The sequence below is a fragment of the Aptenodytes forsteri genome, unplaced genomic scaffold (assembly GCF_000699145.1).
Source record: "Aptenodytes forsteri isolate BGI_AS27 unplaced genomic scaffold, ASM69914v1 Scaffold241, whole genome shotgun sequence".
Classification (NCBI taxonomy): domain Eukaryota; kingdom Metazoa; phylum Chordata; class Aves; order Sphenisciformes; family Spheniscidae; genus Aptenodytes; species Aptenodytes forsteri.
Genome location: NW_008795252.1, coordinates 11,471,298 through 11,492,817, shown reverse-complemented (window position 1 = coordinate 11,492,817; position 21,520 = coordinate 11,471,298). Strand labels below are relative to the sequence as shown.

Genomic DNA, 21,520 nt, shown 5'->3' with positions numbered 1-21,520 from the left:
ACAATTCTTGTAAATTTTCAGCAAAATGTCAATTAATCAGGATTCATTTATCTGAAAATGTCTTACCTGAAATGAGGTCACATCCCCTGACATGTATCATTTGTAGAAAAGACTCTTCAATTATCAAGCCCCTGTTTATCTGAATAACATTTATATCCCCTGAGTAATCACAGTGTCATATCGCGGTAGATCTCTGTGTGTGTGTATTTGTGTATATGAAGTGACATCTACAGATTTTACAAGTCTGTGGTTATTTATGGAACTCATTGCCAAGGGATGCTACAATTGTTGGAAAAAGTAGGCAAATTTATGGAAGAAAAATCTATCTAAGGATGTTAAATATAAAAATGAAGATGTGAACTCCAGGTTAGGGAAGCCCATAAACTGCTAGCATCTGGAAGGATAATTCTGGAGTAGAAAAATTTGCTCTGTGCTTGCCCTGTTCTTGCACTCTGTGCATGAATGGCAGCGCGGGGTGCTGCTAGCAAAGGACCCCGGGCTTTATAGCCTTTGGTCTAACTTAGGTGAAGCTGTTCCTTCATTCCTATTCTCCTCTTCTTACATGTGTGTGTGGTGCAAATGTGTCTGCATCTTCACATGTATGCGTACATCAGTGTATAAAACGAATGTGTAACAGCAGGAAGCAACTCCCAGGTTGGTCTGTGTATGAGAGATCACACTGTGGCAGCTATATTCCCGTTTGTGATCAGAGGGGGAGCTGAAGAAGGACAGAAATATCAGTTTGTTTGTCTCCACTTTAGTCCAAAGAAAGGCCTCTCCATCAGCTGTTTGTCACTCAGACAGTGTGCACCAGCCCCTTACAAATCAGCAGCAAAAATTGCAACGCACTGTGTGGTTTCCATAAAGCTGTTAAAATTTTCTGGCTTTTTATTTTTGGACCAAAGCGTGATGAATTTCACAAATACTTTTATGAACGGCTTGGCCTGCTTTCCAGTGAGCTCTGGTGGTGCTTGTTCTTGCCAGGCTGTGAATGCCATCACTACAGACTCGGTTCATCAGAAGGTCAGAAAATCTTGGCGGTTTAGGTGGGAGTAGTTTGATGATAAAGAATTGATGATAACATAAAGCTCAGTTGCACAAGTAGCTGACCATTTTGGCCATGAATCAGCTGAACATTTAAACGTGTTTAACGGTAAGTCAGTGGCACCGCTTTCATACTCCAAGTTAAGCACCTGCTTAAGTGCCTTGCTGGTTCATGGCCAGACTGTTCATCATCCAGCAGGCTGAAGTCCTTAAGAAAGACTTTTGGACTAGTGACGTACAGAGAGGAGGTCCTCATGAAAATTTTTGAAAATTTGAAATGGAGTCTGTGCTTCTCATACTATGACTTTTTAGCATCAGATCTTCAGACAGAGGATTCCTACAATGTACATTTTTAAATCTCACATGCTAATTCCACTGCTTGCTGTTGCATTCTTTCCTGCCCACATTAATTTTGTCAATGTCCTGATCTCCTGTGTCACAGCTTGACTAAAATTACTCCCATAGCTGAGAACTAGCATTCATTGCGGCAATGTATTTCCCACTAATCTGTTCTCTGCCCTTCTTTCATATGCTAGCAAATGAGGATCCATTCTGGAAGGTATGTGTAGCAAAATTTGTGTATTACCAGTGTCTTTCTCATCACCGTGTAATTCAGTGCTTGCTTCTGGTTATTGTAGTCTCTATCAAGGTACAAAATTGCAGTATGCTCTTCGCCTTTCATACTGCTTGTGTGAAACATTTCCCACTTAACTAAATCTTTGAGCCTCTAAGTTAGAATTTCAGAGAGATGAACTCTTGGGCTTTCATACGCAGGGCTTGAGTTTAATCCCTTTGTAGAATCCACTGATTGAGAAATTGCTAGTCCGGATTTGTGGTTTTAACCAAAATTTTAAGAAAAATGAGTAACCATTCTAGTTTGTATAGATTAGATCTCTTCTGGTTTTAATGAAAATTTTTAGAAAAATGAGTAACCAGTCTAGTTTGTATAGATTGGATCTCTTCACACTGAGGTTAAAATTAAGACTTTTTGAGCAGGTAATTTCTAAAGAGTAATATTTTTGAGAGCGATTTTTTGACAGGACTGAGTTAGAATTCAAGATACAAGCCTGACTAAAACTATCATGAAACATTATAATTAATATCCCTAAAAATGAAAATATGCTTTTGGAATTAACAAAGGTACAAAATTATTATTCTCCTTCGTGGAAAAGCACTAGGAAAATTTAGGGGTTTTATAATGATTCACAAGCCATGAGAGTTTCAAAATCAGTATCTCCTTTATTAAAATGCACTTAATTATACAAAGAGTAATTAACGTTGCCACCAGATTAGCATAGCAATTTACTACATGACATTGTAACTTTGTTGATGAGTCTTAGTTCATTTTATATATTGCTACAGACAAAGTACTAATCAGTCTTGTTGGAGAGAGGTTGTCAGAGCAAGTCTGAACAGAGAACAATTAGTGCTAGGGAGAATAGAGGGACAGAGGAGCCCTCTAGAGGAGTTCACAAAAGAGGGTACGTAGCAAAAGGTTGTACTCAAGCGTACTGTTTTCCTAGCTGCTCTTTGAGGCAATGGGCATAAAACATGGAACTGTGCTTTTTCCTCAGAAACTTTTCCTTGCTTGCTTCCTTCTGCTTTGGACTTGAAGGACAAGTGATCCACATGTTGACTTTGACCCATGCTTCAGAATAGAGCTGCGCATGGTGATACATGTGTTGGAGTGACACATTATCAAAAACAAGTGAAATAATTCCTACATCACAAGCTGGCTATATTAGTCGACTCCCTCCTGTGTTTGATTAGTTGGGTTTTATTTTTCTATCTGTTTCAATTTATGGAACTTGCTTCTGGCTCTTTTGTTTGTTAGTTTGTATTTGTTGCTCTCATACATCATTATTTCTGTCTTCTCCTACAGCGGCCAGGGTCCTTTTGACAGTTAGATTTTGCGTTTGAATGAGCCTGTCTGCTGCAATAGAGGATTCGAATGCTGTATAGAGAGGCGTTCTCAATGGATTGACTTTACCCAAGCCATCCTCCTTCTTCTCTTGCAGAATGAGATCCACCACGATGAATACTGCACTGCTTGCAAGCGTGGCGTTAACTTGCAGCCCTGTGGCACGTGTCCCAGAGCATATCACCTCAACTGCTTGGACCCACCCCTCAAAACTGCCCCCAAGGGGGTTTGGGTCTGTCCAAAGTGCCAACAGAAGGTAAGCTACCTGGACCATAGCACGCCAAGAAAAGAAAAGAAAATAGGAGAAACCTCGAATTTGTGTACCACTAAACTAATGTAACCTATGGTCACAGCTTAGGGGACTACATTAGCTAAAGTAATACTGAGAGGCTTTTAGTACAGTTTGCAGCATTTGTTTCTGGTATTTTCATCGTCCTGGAGTTAGAACATACACTGAGTGCCTTAGCTTCCCTGTAATCGCATCTGCTGAGATTTGTACTTTTAAAATGTCTCTTCATTTCCTTTGTTTCCCTTCTTTACAATAAAGCCACCAGCACGTAGGGTTGCCAGACAAGTAATGTAAATCTTACAGATGAGGGCGACAGTGTCAGAAGGAGACACTGTTCACCAGTGGATCTGAAAGCTGTGAGGAGAACACTTCCTTTTCTTTAAATCATGTTTATTACACACAGCTATTGATCATAGTCATGTCAGAAATGCTAATTTGTCTAGTTGCTGTGTATAATGCTGATTGCATGAACAGGAAAACAATTACTAAAACAGTACAGTGTCACTAAATTGTAGAGTGGAGGCTTAGATTTTGTGCCTTAGAGTTCTTCGTGTTTCGCATTGAGATCACTGTTACGTTCCTTTGAAAATGTCAAGGGGAAATTCTAGCACGTAGTTGCAGAGAGCAGAGCAGCCCAGGATTAGATCTGCGTAGTCATGTTTTCATATGGACCAGCAACTTCTCCCACGCTGAGAAGACAACACTCCTGACAGTGTGGAGGTCTGCTTGTCGGGCTGAAAAATGTCTTCCAGCCATGGCAACAAGAACCAGAGAATTTGTAACCCCCTTTTAGCACTGTTTGGCAGTGCTGTTTACAGTCATGTGTAAAGGAGTAAGCCCCAATGGAGATTGCTACTCAAATTATTGTCTTGTTACTTTTCAGCTTGCGAATTCTGAGACAAGGACCCTAGATCTGGTCCTGCAGAGCTGTGAGGCTGGAGGAAGAAAAACATTAATGTCTGTCTTGGTGGAGTCCTAACTTTTTATTGTTTCCTGGGCTTATAGGTGTTAAAGAAAGATGACAATGTGCCATGGACTGGAACTCTGGCTATTGTTCACTCCTATGTTACTCATAAAACAGGTAGGAATTAACACAGCTAATGACAAGGGATTCTCTGCTCATGACGGGCAATGCCATTTGAGTCCTTTATGGCACTAATATTAAAGTGGTGTTGTAATGCCACCAGGTATCATGACATTGTTAAGCAAAGGGCCATAAGGGCCTGTGGCTGCGAACAGCAGGTCACTTTCTCTCCCCTTCCCCTCTGTCTGTTACTTCACGATCTTCTCTCTTTAAGGAAGCTGAGATTGATCTCTCAGGAACTTTAGTCTGTGGAGGTGGCTATCATCAAAGTGGTGCCTTCCTGAAAACAGGGCTGAAAATGGGATTTTGAGGCAGAATCATATCAGGCTGGGAGGCAGAGAGAAACAGTCAGGCTAGGCAGAGCCATGTAATTGGGTATGTAGAACGATGCCAGACAGATGCCAGTCTCAGATACTACAGTAATATCAGCTCCTAATTGTTTCGATGTTATTTGATATCACAGTCATTAGCATCAGATGTCATATGATATCTGTGCATTGACCGTTACTCTTTTTCAGTTCCCTGTTGCACTCTTAGAATGGGCTGTTTGGGGCATTAGATCGTATTTGTAAGGAGCTTTGCAGAGGTCTGGTACTGTTATGATTGTGCTTTTCAGAAGGTTGCTGAACTATTGCCATTCCAGGTGGCTGACCTGTCCTTAAATACCAGTCACCTCTTTCTTGGAGACCTTCAGGACCACGTGTGGTCCAAGGATTAATTTTAATTCATCTCAAAGGTGCACTACAGCTTTTGGGTTGTCCTGTGTTCTAGCTGTTGACGTAGACGCATGCATGCAAGCAGAAACTCCAGATTTATTTGGCTGTACCTGCTGAAAAAAGGCTAATGAGACCTGAAACTCACCATTCAAAATACGTTTCTGCTTTCTGTTGTCAAGCGCACAGTTTTGCTGTATGTCCTTTGCTTAACTTCTGCATCCTTAATCTTATTGTTCTGCAGTCAAAGAAGAAGAGAAGCGAAAGTTATTAAAGAGAAGCAGTGAGCTGAAGAGTGAGCATAGACAGCTAGAAGAAAAAGATCGACTTCTCAACAATGCAGTGAAGGTAGGACACCTGACTGGGGACACAGAGTCTCCTGCAGAGGTGCTTATAAAGAATTTATGCTTGAAAACCTGATATTTTGTGGCTAGAAAATGATTTATACTCCCAAGCTACAGATGTTCAAGTGTGAGTGTGTTTCTCTCCAAGGAAAACAACATGGATTCTCTTTATGCACAAAAGCAAGCTGCTTTGGCAGGCTGAGGAGGAGAAATCACCAGCGACTGAATTCCTGTTGCTCGCAACCCCCCCCCAACATAGCTGTGCCTGCCTTCCTTGTAGTGCCATACACAGCTCTCACCTGTCCAGTGACTTTAAGGCACTTCCATTCTCCAGGTGAAAAGTTTAGTCACAAGCGTGTCCTCCAGTGGTAGCTGCTTGTCCATTAGCTCAAAACTCTTGAGATTAGGTAGAAATAACCATCTTTAGTTGTCTTAGAGGCTGAATGTTGTAACCTCCTCATGACTGGAAACGGATTCGCAATCCTTTTCTCCGTGAACTCATTTCAAAGTTAAATGTTGGCTGGAGGTGTCTCCCACACATACTGTGCTATGAGGACGAGTCTCTGGCAGTAATGAGTGGGCTGAGTTCAAAGCCGTAATTCCTGTCCTTCGTGGGTGAAGGAACTTATTTAGGGCTACCTCACCTCAGGCCCACTCTTACGGGGTAGCTGGCATGGCAGTCTCAATAAATATTTGAAACTTCCTTACCCTGGAAAAATCAAAGTGGCAGCTACAGGAGTAACTGGTCACTAGTTGTTTTACCACTACAGTTATCCAGAGGAGGCATGTTAAAATATTTATCACATTTAAAATAGAGTGGAAGGAAAAGGAATAACTTATTAAAAGACATCACAGTGGGGAATATTCCCTGTAAGTGTGTATAGCCACCATCAGCACTAATGGAAACACAAATATGTATGAAGAAGTGACTCTGGGGTACAGAATATCTTCAGTCGGTAGGAGAGTGCAGTGGGATGAGGTGTTCAGAAAAAGAAAAGCCTTTGGGGGTGCAGTCAGCTATCAGGTGTATGTCAGAGCTGTCAAAATCAGTAATATTTCTACCTAAGCAGAATCAGGTTCTTTCAGTGGGCAACACTGTCTTATTTAAATGGTAATATCAGCTGATGATTATATTTGTTGGAGATATATCCACTTGAAAGGAGGATAGCAATTAAGGGTATTCCAGCACAGAGCAATTTCATTTCTGACATTTGCCTTAACAAAGATTTACATTAAAGAGAAAACTTTCATACACACTACAGGGGGAATGCTATTATTTGGAAAAACAGAATGTGATTTACCCTTCATCTGAGATTTCGCCTGTCTAAACCAACCTCTGCCCGGCTCCACACAGTTGCTTTTCAGACAACTTGACTTTCAAGTGAGCGTTTCCCCCTTCCCAGGACTGGAGACTACCCCCCTACCCCGGGTAGTCTAGACCGTAGCCAAAGAAGAGCAATCTGCAGACAAGTAACCAGTTTTGCCAGACCCCTGGGCCCACTGTGAGAAAGGAAACAGGAGGTTTCAGATACTAGAGAGGACACCATCCCTTTCCGTCTAGCAGGCAGGCTCAGGGTTTTGGTCTGTCGCATAGTCCCTCTCAGACCCGTTGATAGTGTAAAGGATGGGATGTTAGCTGCAGCGGTACAGGGTTGGGGAGGGAAAGGAGAATTACCGATTCTTCCTTATCTCTTCTTGGAGAAGAGGAGGTATTTAAAAGAGGTGTAGATGTGGCACTTAGGGACATGGTTTACTGGTGGACTTGGCAGTATTAATTTTACGGTTGGACTCGATGATCTTAAAGGTCTTTTCCAACCTCAATGATTCTGTGATTCTAAGAAGGAGATTTGGGATGCCTTCATTTGGCTCCTGCTGCCACGGTCATTTTCATGTAGGTTTGTATGAAACATTTCGAGTGATTGTGGGGTGCAGTTTGGCCACCCCATAGGAAAAATACTTTCTTGTGACTGCAGTGGTATAACAGTAGTGTCCTAGATCAAGTTTTCTGCCAGAAAGATATTGACATCATGTTCAGAGAGATCAACTTATCTTCACAGTACTAACTCCCTAAAATTGGTGGCACGTACAAAATGCATCATGGTGAGGTTTATTCCTCAAGCATTTATCAGTGCCGTTTGGTAAGATTTAGAGACCTCACTGGTGGCTTCGGTACTTTCTAACACAGCTAATACAGCTATTACAATCCCGTGCCAGTAATCTCTTTGGAGCGCAGAAGGCATTTCTGCCAGGCTGTCTACAGGATGAGGTCGGAAACGTCCTCTGAATGCATTTGGATTGTTACCTTAGACAGCTGCTGCAGTGTATGCGGCACTGGTGATTACTCCATTCGTTAAGCTGTGGTTTTGCTATCCCCAAAGGAGAATATACTTCATTTGAGCAGGACGTGCACTCAAGACACAAAAGGATGTTTGGAGAGATATTTGACACCAATTTGAATGTATTCTCAGTCTTTCCTTCTCTCTCCCCTTCTCTTTATTTGACAGAAATGCTTAGAGCTAAAAACCAGCCTGTTGGCCCAGCAGAAAGGGACTCAGTCATCACTGGAACGTCTCAAAACCCTCATTAGACTGATACAAAACGAGCAGATGATTCAGGTTACCATGACGACCACCACCACCTCCTCCCTGCTAACTGTCCCCTGGATCAAACCCTCCTCTGCCTCCGCTGCCATGCACAAAGCCTTGCAGCAATCACAGGGTAACAACTGACAGAGCCGGCTGCGAGAGAGCGAAGGAAGGGGGGGAAAAAAACTTTATACACATGCGCAGAGGAGAGATTAAACTGAAACAAAGGAGAGAAGGAACAATCTCAGTTTTGATACGCGTAGAAACTTGCAAACCAATCTGTCCAGTTTGTAGGTCACTGTGGCAGCAGGTTCCCACGGAGCGGGTCGTGCTGCGGTTTTGTATTTGCCGAGACCTTCAGTGCTTATGAGATTTTTTTTGTTATGTTGGCCTTAATGTATTTATGACTAAGGATGACAAGGAAAAGTACGGCCGATAGGAAGCGGGATATGCTTTTGTGGGGGCAGACAGGTTTCCAGTTCTGCTTTAAGGGGAAAATTTTCAATGCAAAGAGTTAGTGAGCTAGTAGAGAAGTAGTTGGGCTGAAAGCTATTTGTGGGAGGGAAATTGCTGAGATATAACCAGAAACTGAACTACTTAGGACTCAACATGGATTCTTATCAGAGGAACAAAGTTGGCCCCGTTGATTCAGGTGACCTGGAGATGGGGCTGTTTTGACCAGAACGGCGTCACGGACACTCACAGAGCCTTCGAAACAAAAGATCATTTTTTTTCAGTATTATTAGAGTTGAGAATTGCAGATATTTAAATAAAGAAACTGTATGAAGTTAGCGTTTCTAGTAAAATATTGAAGTATTTTCATGCTGATGCTTCTGTATATGCGTTCCGAAGTATTTAAAAAAGTATGACTGTAAAACTCCTTACTTTTTTGCAGGTCCTTTTTACTTATTTTGCTATCGTGTATTTTTCTCATGGAGTTTTTGTGCAAGATTTAGCATAAACCATAATAGTGGCTATCTTTGGCAGGTTGGGTTTCGTTTTTTAGAGAGATTATTTTGGGGGTTTTCTTTTTTGTTAATTTTGGATTTTTTTTAAAGAAAAAAAGCAAATAAATATTCTGTTTTTTGTTTCTTGCCAGTACAGATAATATGCCAAAAAAATAACTTTACATTTTTGTACTGCATTTTTATTGTTAAAAATATGTAACGTGATTTTATTGTTATTATTATTGTTTTTATTTTTATTTTTTGCTTGCAGAAATATCTGCTGAAATGGTACAGGAAAAAAACCACCTGCCTCAAGGGGTTGTTTCTCATACTGGATAATATCAAGAGTTCTGGGGGAGGGACAGGCAATGGAAAATTTTAAGGGTTTGTTGGTTTATTTTTGGAAACTTGATTCCTTTTTAAGATTTTGTTGGATTTTAGCACATTTGGGAAGTGTTTAGCGTTAGCCTGAGAAAACCCCAGTGCGCCTGCTTGTTTCGCTAGCTAGTCTTCCTGATACTGCAAGAGTAACTGGATAATATCAAGAGTTCTGGGGGAGGGACAGGCAATGGAAAATTTTAAGGGTTTGTTGGTTTATTTTTGGAAACTTGATTCCTTTTTAAGATTTTGTTGGATTTTAGCACATTTGGGAAGTGTTTAGCGTTAGCCTGAGAAAACCCCAGTGCGCCTGCTTGTTTCGCTAGCTAGTCTTCCTGATACTGCAAGGGTCCGTCTGGCCCCCCGTAGGCCACAGGCCCCCCTGTCACCCTGCGGCCTGCCCGGGAAGGTAGTGATGGGCACCCCGGTTTTTCTCAACGTCACACACACACACACCAGACGCCATCGTCTCTGTCGTTTATGAGTTCTCCGTTAATTAGCACAACAGGTACTTAAGGAAAGCAAGAAGCCGCCAGAGCACGACACAAGGCTAGTCTCTCACATCAGCGTATCACATGGTGCCGAATATCTTTTTTTTTTTTTTTAAATAAAATAACCCATGAGGGACTGGCTTTTTCCATCGCCCATCACTAGGCAGCACATGGTCCCTTCAAGCATTTTCACAACTCCGGGAGAAACTGTGCAGTACTATACAAATCTATTTTAATACACAACACTCGGTTGAACAAGATTTTTATATTCTTTTATTGATGAACAAAGTGAACTAAGTAAAACACAATTGTTATACATTGGTTATTGTATGCCAATTATGCATTCTAACGTGGCTTGCAATGTAAATGTTTTCAGATTTAATGATTTTTTTTCCTTCTCAGACAAATAAAAAAAAAGGAAAAGCGTGGAAGGTTGAATATGTGAAGAATTTCTGAAGAAGTGTCTTGGACTGTTAAAAGTAGTTATTTTGAAAAGGGAACTGTCCAGTGGATAGTGTGCATAGAAAAAAAAAAGTGTTTGTCTTAAATATGCCAATGTAGTTTTACTTCTTATGATGCATTAAACTTGATTGACAATTTAATGGCGTTGGCGTTGTCGTGATACCCGCTGCTGAGGGGATGCAGCGTGGCCTGCCCGGGGCCCACTGCTGTGACCCCTTCCCAGGACAGACTCCGGCTGAGGGGTGGAAGTGACCGGTGCTGATTTCTCCACTGCTGTCTTCAATTTTCAGATTTAAACGATGCCAGAATGACTACAATACTTTCTGCTTTCCTTCTTCCAGGAAGATGGCCTCTTCCCTGAGGCCATCACATCTCCCAGGCAGGGATATCTTGTCCACTCCCTTTCTTGGCTTCCCGCCTCTTGGAATAATTTCCCATCCCGCTCTTCCCCAGATCTGTACGCAGAGATGTTGGCGGTACCGCCGATCTCTCCCTTTTCCTCTTGCATCTCTCATGGGTTGCGTTTTTTAAAGTGTTCACCAGGATTTAAACACTGCAGTGGCCTTGGCCCAAATGGAGATGAATTGAGTCAGCTCGGGAGCAAGCCTAGGGTTCTGAGGTGGAAAAAAGGTTACCCCAGGGTAACCCCAGGTTACCACAAGCTGTCTGCGCATGCTTCTTACATCCTTTGGGCACATTGCAGGCAGCGTGGGCTTTCCTTACGGTGGGTTACTGGAGAGAGACCTGCTGTAGACCGAGGACACACAGTTGGCTGCAGCAGATCTGCCGGCAGACCCACATTTTCAGGTGCCCTTCAAACGTGTGGTGGGCCCATTTTATTAAGTTGTTTATAACTCACTGTATAAGTCTAGTAATTAAAGAATGAGAGATAGGTCCCTCGCAGGAGTTGTCTGATTTCTGGCCAGTGGAAGGGACAGAACTTCCTAATAAAACAAACCGAATGAAAGCAAAACAATGTTACAGCTGCATAAAACCTACCACAGTGGCTAATGCTTATGGAGAGCAGAAGCAGGGTTGGGTTTTTTGTGCCAGGGGTAGGGAGAAAGGGTATTTTTTCGTTTGGTTGGCAGGGGGCAGGGGTTGCCGTGTCTTCACCTCCTGGCAGTGTCACTGTTTAATTTCGGGCTGCAGTTAGCAGGGGGAGCTCAGCACTGCGTCCTTGCTTCCCCTGCAGCTGGGCTGCCCCCTCCTCCCTCCTGGCCTCTGCTACGGGAAGGGCACCCTGATTTTTCCTAACATTGCTTCCAATTTTAGAAGACACCTCTCCCCCAAACCAGCAAACCCAGAAATCGTATGTAATCATCATCATCATCGTTCTGCCACCACCCTAACCTATAAACTCAGCACTGTGCTAACAGACAGGAGCCAATTACAGAGCTCTGCGTGTTGCCTTAATAATTAATGCAGTTGCAAGGAAGCGTAGGCTTATGCTGGCCTTTAATCTTCGATAGTAGTTTAAATTAAGGTTTTGGTGGAGATTTGTAGGAGCCACGGTAGCCTCCCGTGTTCCTTGCTGTGGCACCGGGCATTGCCTTTGAAAAGAATTGCGAGCTGCGGGGTTCCCAGCCTCCCCTCCCAAGCGAAAGTTATTTTTACAGCTATGCCAGACTTCACAGCTTCAGACCTCTTTATTTTAACATGACAGACTGTTTTCTGTGCATAGGACCTTTTCACATGCCATTAGTTATCTCGCAGAGGAGCTGCTCTGCAAATAGCCATTCGAATGAAACGTCTTGTCTCCAAGCCTGTCAGTTTTATATTTGCACCTCTTCAAATGTAATTTCGCCTACTCTTCCTTCTCTCACTGTCTCCCCTTCCTCAGAAATGAGAGGAAAGGGAACTCTTCTGTCTGTTGGGAAGTAACACGGGGCGATGCCAGCCCTTCCCAGCAAGCAGAATGAGGAACGCTGGCATGGCTTGTTTGTGTCAGGACCTCAGATGTTTTCGGGCTTCGTACTCTTTGAGGGAGAAGCCACAATGGATCCATTATGCCCTAAAGGCTCAAAAATCAGGAACCAAAGTCAAGACCCCTCACTTTTTTTTACGTTTAGTTCATGATCACTGGCAGTAATTTTTGCGCAATGGATTTAATGGTAGCGTCAGTCCAGCTAGCGGCTTCTCTTGTGGTAGACCTCTATGTAAGGATGACGGCTAATACAACAGCTGTATTAGGAGTTTATCCTACATGCCGATGTACCCATCGCATGCTGGTTTCCTAGCAGTTTGATGGCCTATTAGGAGCACTTAAACTTTTAGAAGAGTGCATTATAAACTGATGCGTACTTTTTGTTCTGTGTTCTGCAGGTCCTCTGTAGTTGAAAAGAGAGACATTACACTGAAATGAGTGGCAACAGCCACATCAGATAAAACTCCACTCACTTTAATCAGGTTTTGCCAACGGCAGCTTATTTTGCTTAGAAAATGAAACCTGGCTTCTGAGATCAATCACTAGCAACTGACTGGTGCAAACAGAAAAATGCCAGACTCCGCTTCTGTAAGCCACTTTTAAGTTCACCACGGTGAATATCATTAAAGCAAAAGGTTTTTTTTTCCTCCCTTAAAAAAGCAAACAAAAAATTAAATTGTCATGGTAGAAAAAATACTACAAAGCGTACACAGGCATATAGAGATTCTAGCCAGGGAGAAGAAAAAAAAAAGATGCCATTGCTCTTTGAAGTTGTTGTTTGCATTTGTACCGGCGGATGGCAGATGACTTCTGTGCTGTTTAAATGCAGCAGAAATGCTACACCCCAACCTTTGATTATCAGCCTCGCTCATTAAGCAGTTACCACAGAAATTTTAATTCACTTTTGCATTTAATCTTTGGGCTTGAGCTGCAGCATTAAATAGCCTTTCCCCTCAACTTTCATGCTGGAAACATAGCTGACTGGCAGTCCAGTTGCTGTTGACAAAGCAATCTTCCAGTTGCTGAGATGTAAACTTCGCCGCGAACATCTCGGTGCTTGTGCTTTGTCCGTTCCGTGTGGGAACGGTGCTATTTCGTTGATCATGTGTACTCCTGCCCGCTGCTACAGTTGTGGCTAGACTGCAGAGCAGAAGTGCTCCCGTGATTGCAGCTCTCCATCGCCTGCCGGGGAGGTGGGCCGGCCCGGCAAGCGGGTGGTCTGGCTCACTCATTGCACTCTTGAACTCCCGCACACTTACATCCCTCTCAGGAAGCCGAAGGGAAATGTAAGGAGAGCCCAGGGTGCCTAGCGAGAATCATGGCTTAAGGCATTGCCCTGAAAATCAGTGTGTTGCTAGGTTCACTATTTTCCATTTGAGGAGGCTTGAAACAATAATTTCATGAGTGAGTCCAACATCTCTTTAAAAATTACATCTCCCCCCCTTCTACACACACTCCTCATTTTCTGAAGTGGGGAGGTTTGCTGCAGCAGCACAAGGGAGAACGAGAGACGTGCGCAGCCCGGGGGAGGGACTTTGTGTCCCTGCACACGGGTGAGCAAAGCTCCAAGCCTGTGAGCAACAGGCGCTGGGCAGCACCAGTGGCGAGCCCTCCTCCCTTGGTAGCCAAGCACAGGCAACCTCTAAGGTACCAGAGGAGTTAAGAGATCTTTAAAAAAAACCCCAAATCCCTCTCTCCCCGTCATCCACGGCATGTCTTTGTCCCACTGCCATTATGCTCTACTTTATTGAAACCCAGGGTTGTGCTTTAAGCTGTAGCTGCTGAATAAGAAGTGGTCGTGCCATTGTCGGATGTGGACATGAGCATCCTTCACCCTGAAGGGCTTTCGTGTCCCTTCACAGCAGCCCTTCCCAGTTGTCTTAATCTGCTTCTTGAGGCCACTTCTGCTTTGTTTGGCCATGGAAATATTATTGCTTTGTCTTAGTTAAAAACCCAAGGAGAATTAAGAAGGAGTGGCATTGGAAATAAGTGCACAAAGCAGCAAATTGAGAAAAAACTAAATTCTGGTGTGGATATTATGTTATTGTTTAAAGTGCACTTGCATAACTCAGAAATTTTCTAATGGTTTGAAATTGCATCATAAAAAAAAATATGTGTTGAGCCACTGATTATGTGTTACATTCTTCTTATCTTCCTCAATTACGTCACGACTGCAAAAAAATAAACCAAGTCCCACTCACATAGTTCACTTCATCTGTGGGTGCCACCTGGATCATCGCAGCATTATTCCTGGGTCCCGTTCTTAGACTGTGGAGGAGGTCGATGGTGCATCACCTCTAGCTGCAAACTTTCTGAGGCAAACTAAATACCCAGCTTCTCTGTGGCTGGGGAGGTTCCTTGCCATGGGACTGATGATGGGTGACAGCCGCTGCAGCACGTCCCTGTTGCCAGCTGAAGGCTGGACTCCATGTCTGTGCTGGGCGGTGGGCGCAGAAGAGAGAGCTGCGTTAGGGAACGTCAGCATGAGTCTTACCAGCTCAGGAGCTAATCCCTGTGCTATTGCCACATGATGCTGGTAAGTACTTTTAAGCCATCCCAGTGAGAGCTTTTGCTTACATCCGTGTGTTTGTACTTTACCTATGATGGCTCCTCTGTTTTAGCTGGCTTCTCTTAAGCTCATGGCTAGACAAGGGAACATTTAATGGCTTCCCAGCTGATGGTCTGATTACACCTTGGAAGAGCTCCCAACGGGTTTAAGTCTCTACTTCCTTGGTTTGTTTGTTTTTTTTTAAAGCTCTACCTCGCACATGGCTTTGAATGCTACCCAGGACCGCAGTGTAATGCTGATCTTGAGAAGTTTTTCTAAAAAGGACTATACTCACCACAGGGGTCCCAAGGGGTTCCCCAGTTTACTTGCCCAGCCCAGCCCATTCTTACAAACTGACATCCCCATCGTGCTTTGAAAGAGTAAAGTTTATTTTCTGTCATTGAAGCCAAGGTGTTGAGCTGGGAGGGGAAGGGAGAGCCCAACACATCCTTTCTTCCTCACGGACACTGACAGAAGCAGCAGTAGCTCCATCACCATCACCTGTGGGGATGGTTTGCCCACATAGGGATGTGACCAAGCCCCATTGGCCATATCCAGTGGCAAGGCTCATTTATCCGACCCTGCTCAGCTCTGGGAGGCTCCAGCCTGATGGAAATGGTTGATTCCAAGAACTTTTCACACAACATATTTCTACATGTTTTTTTTTGTCCTCCCAGTGAAATTTGTCTCAGGGTCTCCAAGCGGGTGGGGAAGAGTTGGGACCGCACTGGGCACCGCTGCCCCAGCTGCCCTTCCCCTCTCCCTCTGCTGAGGAGCTCCAGCACCTCAGCCAGCCATGGGGGGGGGGGGGAAGAGAGAGACACGACCGGCCAAGCGCAGGTTGCATAAATTCGCCTGGGCTGAGATTTGATTTGATGTCAGCCATCTGGTGGCTTCACGCTGCGCAGTGTTGAAATGGGGCTAGAAAAGGCTGGGGTGGCAACACTGGTTTGACTGATTTTTTTCCAAAGCAAAACCAGCCACTGTCATGGTCAAATATGACATATTTAAAGGAAAGGAGAGGCCCCTCTGGTGCACAGCCACCTCCTGCTTCTCCCCACTCCTCCTTGAGTCAATTGGGTTGGAAGAGGCTGAGCGACAGCAGGATTTGGCCCTTGGGCAAAAGGAAATTTGCTTTATAAATCCCTTATGTCTAGCATTAACTCCAGTACAGGGAGTCAGGGCTGTTGCTTCCAGCAAACATTTGCGGTCTCTCTCCATCTCCTCCTCTTTCCCCTCTTTATTGAAAAGCCTGGAGTTGGCCCAGGGAACGAGGGATTTCTGGGTTCAGACCTGGTGCGAGGGGTATTGATCTTTAAGTCAGGCTGGGGCATAAACTTCAGGGGTGAAGGTCCACTTTCAAGAAATAGCAACAAGGGGAAGAAACCAGCAGGTGCCAGCATGGTGGGGTGGGGGATGAGAGCAGGGGCAAGGGGAATCAGCAGAAAATTAAACAAAATTGTGATGGTCTGTGGATGCTAACCCTCCTGGCTCTGGGCAGGCTCCAAGTTTGTAATGGGCAGTCTCCGGGCAGTCCCTCCACTCCACGCAGTCCGTGCAAGGCAGAAGCATCTCAGATGCTTTAGGCTGTCAGGCCCTTAGGAATATCTATTTGATAGCTCAGGATCCCTTCCCCACCGCTCACTTTTTTAATAGCTGAAGGACATTAAGCCAAGTCTTTTGTTTTTATTCTTGGGTTAACTAAGAATAAAAAGTGTTTGATTAGCCACAAAACAAGCCCCATCTACAAACCCAGAGCATGAAGGGCTCTTTGAAGGCCACCAGCTTTCAGAGTGGCGGGATTAGTAAGTGTACAAGCAGCAATGCATCAACCTGATCTCTCTGCAAAGGTGTCTGCCCCTGGCCAGGCAGGGCAGTGTCTGGCACTACAAGGTGAAGTTTGTTTTGCGTTGGTGCTTTGGACAGAAGAAGGGACAAACAGACACACACACAGAGCAGCCCCTGCACAGGATGGTCACCTCCGTCTTTGAGCTCTTGCCTGGGATGGGCTTAACACCTCATGGGAAGGGGGAAAAGTGCTTCAGTCTCTGTGAGCTCTCTCCTACTCCCCGAGTTGCACAAACAGCTCAAAGCCACTTAACCCGGTGGGATTCCCACTGGGTTGTGCTGGGTGGGGAATGAAAGATCATGGTGAGGACACTCATGGTGGGATGTGAACAACCCTTACCAAATGCTCTGGCGCGGTACAATGGCTGCTGGCAGCTCTCCGGCTGTGCCCTGCAGATTCACTGATGCAAACCGTGCTTTCTTATTTCACCCATGGCCGAGACACATGGCAGCGCCCAACACCTGCCTAAGCGAAAGCAAAAGGGCCCCAGTTGGGAACCATGTCCCAATCTGTCAAGCATGGGTAGGGGTGTCAAAACAAAGTAAGAATTAACAGGCTGTGCAAGCGGCGTTTCCTTTGCCGGGGGATCTGCCTGCGTCGGGGGATCTGCCTTTGCTCTACAGGGTTCATCCCATCCATGCAAGCCGCCTCCTCCTCCAACTCCACCTGACGGGTGGCCGGCCATCCTTGCCAATCCACCCATGCTCCACCAAGACACACGGGGAAGCAGTCAATGGACCCGCTGGGGCTGAGAGCTCAGCGGCAGCAGCCTCTCTCCTCTCCCACTCGCGCTCCTCCCGCCAGTCCTTGGTGGGGAGCTGGAACCGGACTTGCTTGGGGCGGCTGTTCCTCTGCCCTTCCCTACGCAGCATGCCTACCAAGGCCACTCGGAGACGCAGATGCCATGCCACAGGACGCGTGGAAGGCGTGGAAGTGCTCCTCCAGCTCCTGGGGTGGGGGAACCGGAGAGCTGCCTCTCCCGCCTCCTCCCACCTCCGCGGTCGCTCCAGGAGGGCGGACAACTGCCAGCCCAGGCCCCTGTGACACACCAGCCCCGCCGATGATGCGCCAGGGAGCAAAGGCTCCTGGGCAATGCCGCAAGCAGCCAATGGGCTTCCACATGCAAATGGGCACGGTGACACCGGCCACCGGCATGGCCTCAGGCCCTGGGCACGGGGCCCCAAGGCCGCCAGCCGGCCCCTTCTCCACGGCCTCTCCTTGCAGAGCCCTCTGCTTCCACGGCCCCCAGACAGGCTCCCAGGAGCACACATCTCCCACCATAACCCCCCCGGCTCCTTCTGACCACTGGGCCCGTTCCAACCACGTCTGGCCGGGGAAGGGAAGGCCCACGGCCAACGTCTACCCGGAAGCACCACGGAAACAGAGGGGCAACGAAGGAACTCTCTGTTCAAGGCCTCTGGTGCACGGCCAGGATGAAGCTTGAACTCACCTTTACAATCCACAGAATCCACCTGGAAAAACAAACACAAAGTACCCACAAGCCCGATTCCCCAAAAGCTAGTCCTGCCTCACCAGTCAAGAGACAAGGGAAGGACCTGGCAGGCGGCATCCCTTCTCCTCTGTGTCACACACAAGTGATCCCTGCCTCGGCCACAGTGCCACTGACTGTGGGAGCCTAACACACGAGTGCATGAAACAAAACTGATGAGAGATTATGGTAAAGCAGCATTACCTTCCCCTTCCGTAAAATGTCACACTGAGTTTTATCACACAAATTTCCCTACGCTGCCATCCTCCATCAAATCCCGTACTCAGTTTTAGAGACATTTCTGGCTCTTGCTATAAGCCTTTGGAAAAGCCCTTGCAAGTGACTGGGGGATCACGACAGCCAGCCTGCATACCCAAGCACAACAAGGGACTCTTCTGCAGGCTCCACAGGGGAACTGCCAACGCGTTGCTCCCCGACAGCTCAACAACCACACAACCTGCTTCTCTCCATCCCCTTCCTGAAAAAGCTACAGGCAAGGAGGCAGGAACACCAAAATCCTTACCCCCAGGGTTACCTTCCCATACTCAAGCATTACACCACGGTTTTGTGCTTTCACCCAAAAAGCCACTCTGATGAGGAGCAGGTGAAGGAACTGGGGTTGTTTAGCCTGGAGAAAAGGAGGCTCAGGGGAGACCTTATCACTTTCTACAACTACCTGAAAGGAGGTTGTAGCGAGGTGGGGGTTGGTCTCTTCTCCCAAGTAACTAGCGATAGTTTCTTCACCGAAAGGGTTGTCAAGCACTGGAACAGGCTGCCCAGGGAAGTGGTTGAGTCGCCATCCCTGGAGGTATTTAAAAGACGTGTAGATATGGTGCTTTTTGGACATGGTTTAGTGGTGGACTTGGCAGTGCTAGGTTTACGGTTGGACTTGATGATCTTAAGGGTCTTTTCCAACCTAAATTATTCTGTGATTCTACCATCACCTCTCCCCTGCACCCTGGGCATTTGGGGCTGCCACGGGGCTGCCTCGCACAGCGGTACCCAATGTGCTGGGGCCAGAGGGGCACTTTTTTTGAGGCAATGCTGCTCTGGGTGTCTGTCTGTGACCTGTTTCATTCAACCGGGCTCAGACCAGAGCTGGGAGGTGAGCCCCGGCAATGCCCGTCACCTGCCAGGCAGCCGCTGGCTCCTGCCCTGCCCACATAGTGCCAGAGCAGTAACTAAACACCGCAGCCTAATAAGAATTGAAAGGCACATGTAAAGGCCTCAGACATGAAATAATAATGAAACAAAAAACCAGATCAAAGCTTTTAATTTCACTCTAAGTACTTTACTCTCACTCTCAGAAATTCTTATCAAAGACAGGCAGATGTCACTGCCTCCAGGGGTCTCAACTTGGCAGTTCCCAATTTGCATTCACTCCGCAAATTTGCCTTCAAAACCGGAGACCTATGGTGTAAAAGTACTGTTGGGTTTTGCTGTGGTGAAACCACATGCCGAAATTTAAAAGCACCGTGGAGCTGGGTAAGGCTTTCCAGCGCCGATTCAGTGCTGTACAATTGTAAATACAAATAAATCCCTGTGCAAATGCCATCAAGCCTCCGCGTACTGGTAAGATGAAGTATTATCAAGTAACATAAACGTTTATTTCCATGGTAAAATGCTAGCACAAGCCTTCCTTTTTGGGCTGTATATTAGGCAGGAGTGAGTTCGCAAGGTTTTTAAATAAAATGTGCTCCCAGCCCCACCGTGCTGTGGGCTGGGCACCCACTCCTGCTGGAGCTCAGCCTGCATTAGTCCCTTTTTCTCCAGAGTTGAAGGTGGGGATTGCTGGGCTTTCATGTGAGGTGGTTTGTCTGGTTTTCTCTTTTACCCCTCTGGTCATCGAATTGCCTTCCTCGGTCAAAAGCTCACTTAAGGAGAGACACAAGTAATAGTTTATCGGAACTGGCATTGCAAGGGCCGGCTGGGAGCAGGGCAAGGGCAGGTCACCTGGGGTGGTACCCTGAATTTGGGACATTTCCCCTTAAATCCCCCAGGCTCGTCCTGGCTCGGCAGGCTGGGCCGGGGGGCCCCCCCCCCACCGGTCCCCAAGCATCTGCCACCAGCGTCACAATGTCAACACAACAGCGTCATCAGGGAGCATGAAAACAGCATGTGCCCAGAGGAGCAGGAGCTGCTGTGGCGACGCCGAATGTCTGCGGCTCTCAACCTGTACGGGGGTGTTGATGTGTGAGTAGGTTGTTAGCGTGAATATGAAAAGGTCATGTCATAGAGATGCTAGTGCTGGCCTGTCTGTAAGTAATTGGGGTCTCCCCGGGAGCAGAAAGGGCTGAGGACAGACGGACGGATGGCCCAACATGCTTCCCTGACCAGTGGGCAGAAGGGGGTCTTCCTCCATCCCTCGCTGGAGCTGGGCCACTGGTTCACCCACCGCCAGCTGCCGCAGCCCCTAGGAGATGCCCGAATCGTGGTGGGACTCCCCACAGCTGCAAGGAGAGCCGAGAACACACCACGGGGCTTTACTATCCTGAATTTCGGAAGATGAGGTTGCATGGGGCAGTGCTGGGTCACTGGTATAACTCCTCGGCCACCAGCAGCAGTCCAGCTGGGTTGTTTCTCTGCAGTGATACTATGAGGGGGCCACATGGTGCCAGCCTGAAGGGTATCAGCCAGGGGCAGGTTGGACAGACCTTGTTTCTGAGCTCAGCTAACAGCCTAGAAAAAATAAACTGCACTCTACAAAAAGAAAAGAAAAAGCAACATCTCACGTGTTGTCAGGGCATAATAATAATAATAATAATAATAATAATAATAATAACAACAACAACAACAACAACAACAATAACGATGCTAGCAGTGCTACAGACTTGCATCTTCAAAGAAAATAGCGCAGAAAATAATTGAGTGCTAACCTAAAAGCCCTGCTTTTAGGGTGCTGCTCCCTGGTTTTGGTGGTGCTTCCCAGCAGTGGCATCTCCCCACATCCCTGCTGCTCTAAGCTCATGATGAACATCAGGATTTTTGATTCAGGTAGGTTTTGAAGCACCAAGACTGAAGTTGACTCTTCTTGAACTATCAAGACCCGTTCACCAGCTGTTAGCACAGCTGGAGGAACGCATCAACCTTATTACAACCCAACCAACAGAGCACTACGCTCCGGTGCCAGGAGCTGGGTATGCCCAGCCATGCGTTGGAGGAGGTCATGACAGCTTTATGCTTCTTCTTTAGCGGCTCTGGGCAGACACTTGGACCTCTGGGGAAAGCTACAGAAAGGGCATAGACTTGCTTTTCTCTGCCCAGACAAAAACAAATCACTGCCCCCAAATCATCATGATTACACCACAGCTAAAAATAAATTTACCTGCTTAAGCCCTGGTTTCCTTTGGTGTATGCATTGTGATATGGTCAGCAGATACTAGGGGTGCAAGGACTCCCCAGTGTTACCCTGGGACTGGTGCTGGCAGAGACAGGATTGACCCTTAGGT

At 46.2% G+C, this 21,520-nt stretch overlaps 1 protein-coding gene across 1 annotated transcript in view; it reads left to right on the top strand.

Moving 5' to 3' along the window:
* Nucleotides 1-8,124, top strand: part of PHF21B (PHD finger protein 21B) — a 47,543-nt gene extending 39,419 nt beyond the window's left edge. The window contains exons 8-12 of the mRNA XM_009279096.1: nt 1,581-1,603; nt 3,063-3,221; nt 4,260-4,335; nt 5,296-5,399; nt 7,900-8,124. Coding sequence (XP_009277371.1) covers nt 1,581-1,603; nt 3,063-3,221; nt 4,260-4,335; nt 5,296-5,399; nt 7,900-8,124 — 587 coding nt within the window. The remainder of the gene's footprint in view (nt 1-1,580; nt 1,604-3,062; nt 3,222-4,259; nt 4,336-5,295; nt 5,400-7,899) is intronic.
* Nucleotides 8,125-21,520: the final 13,396 nt, after the last annotated feature.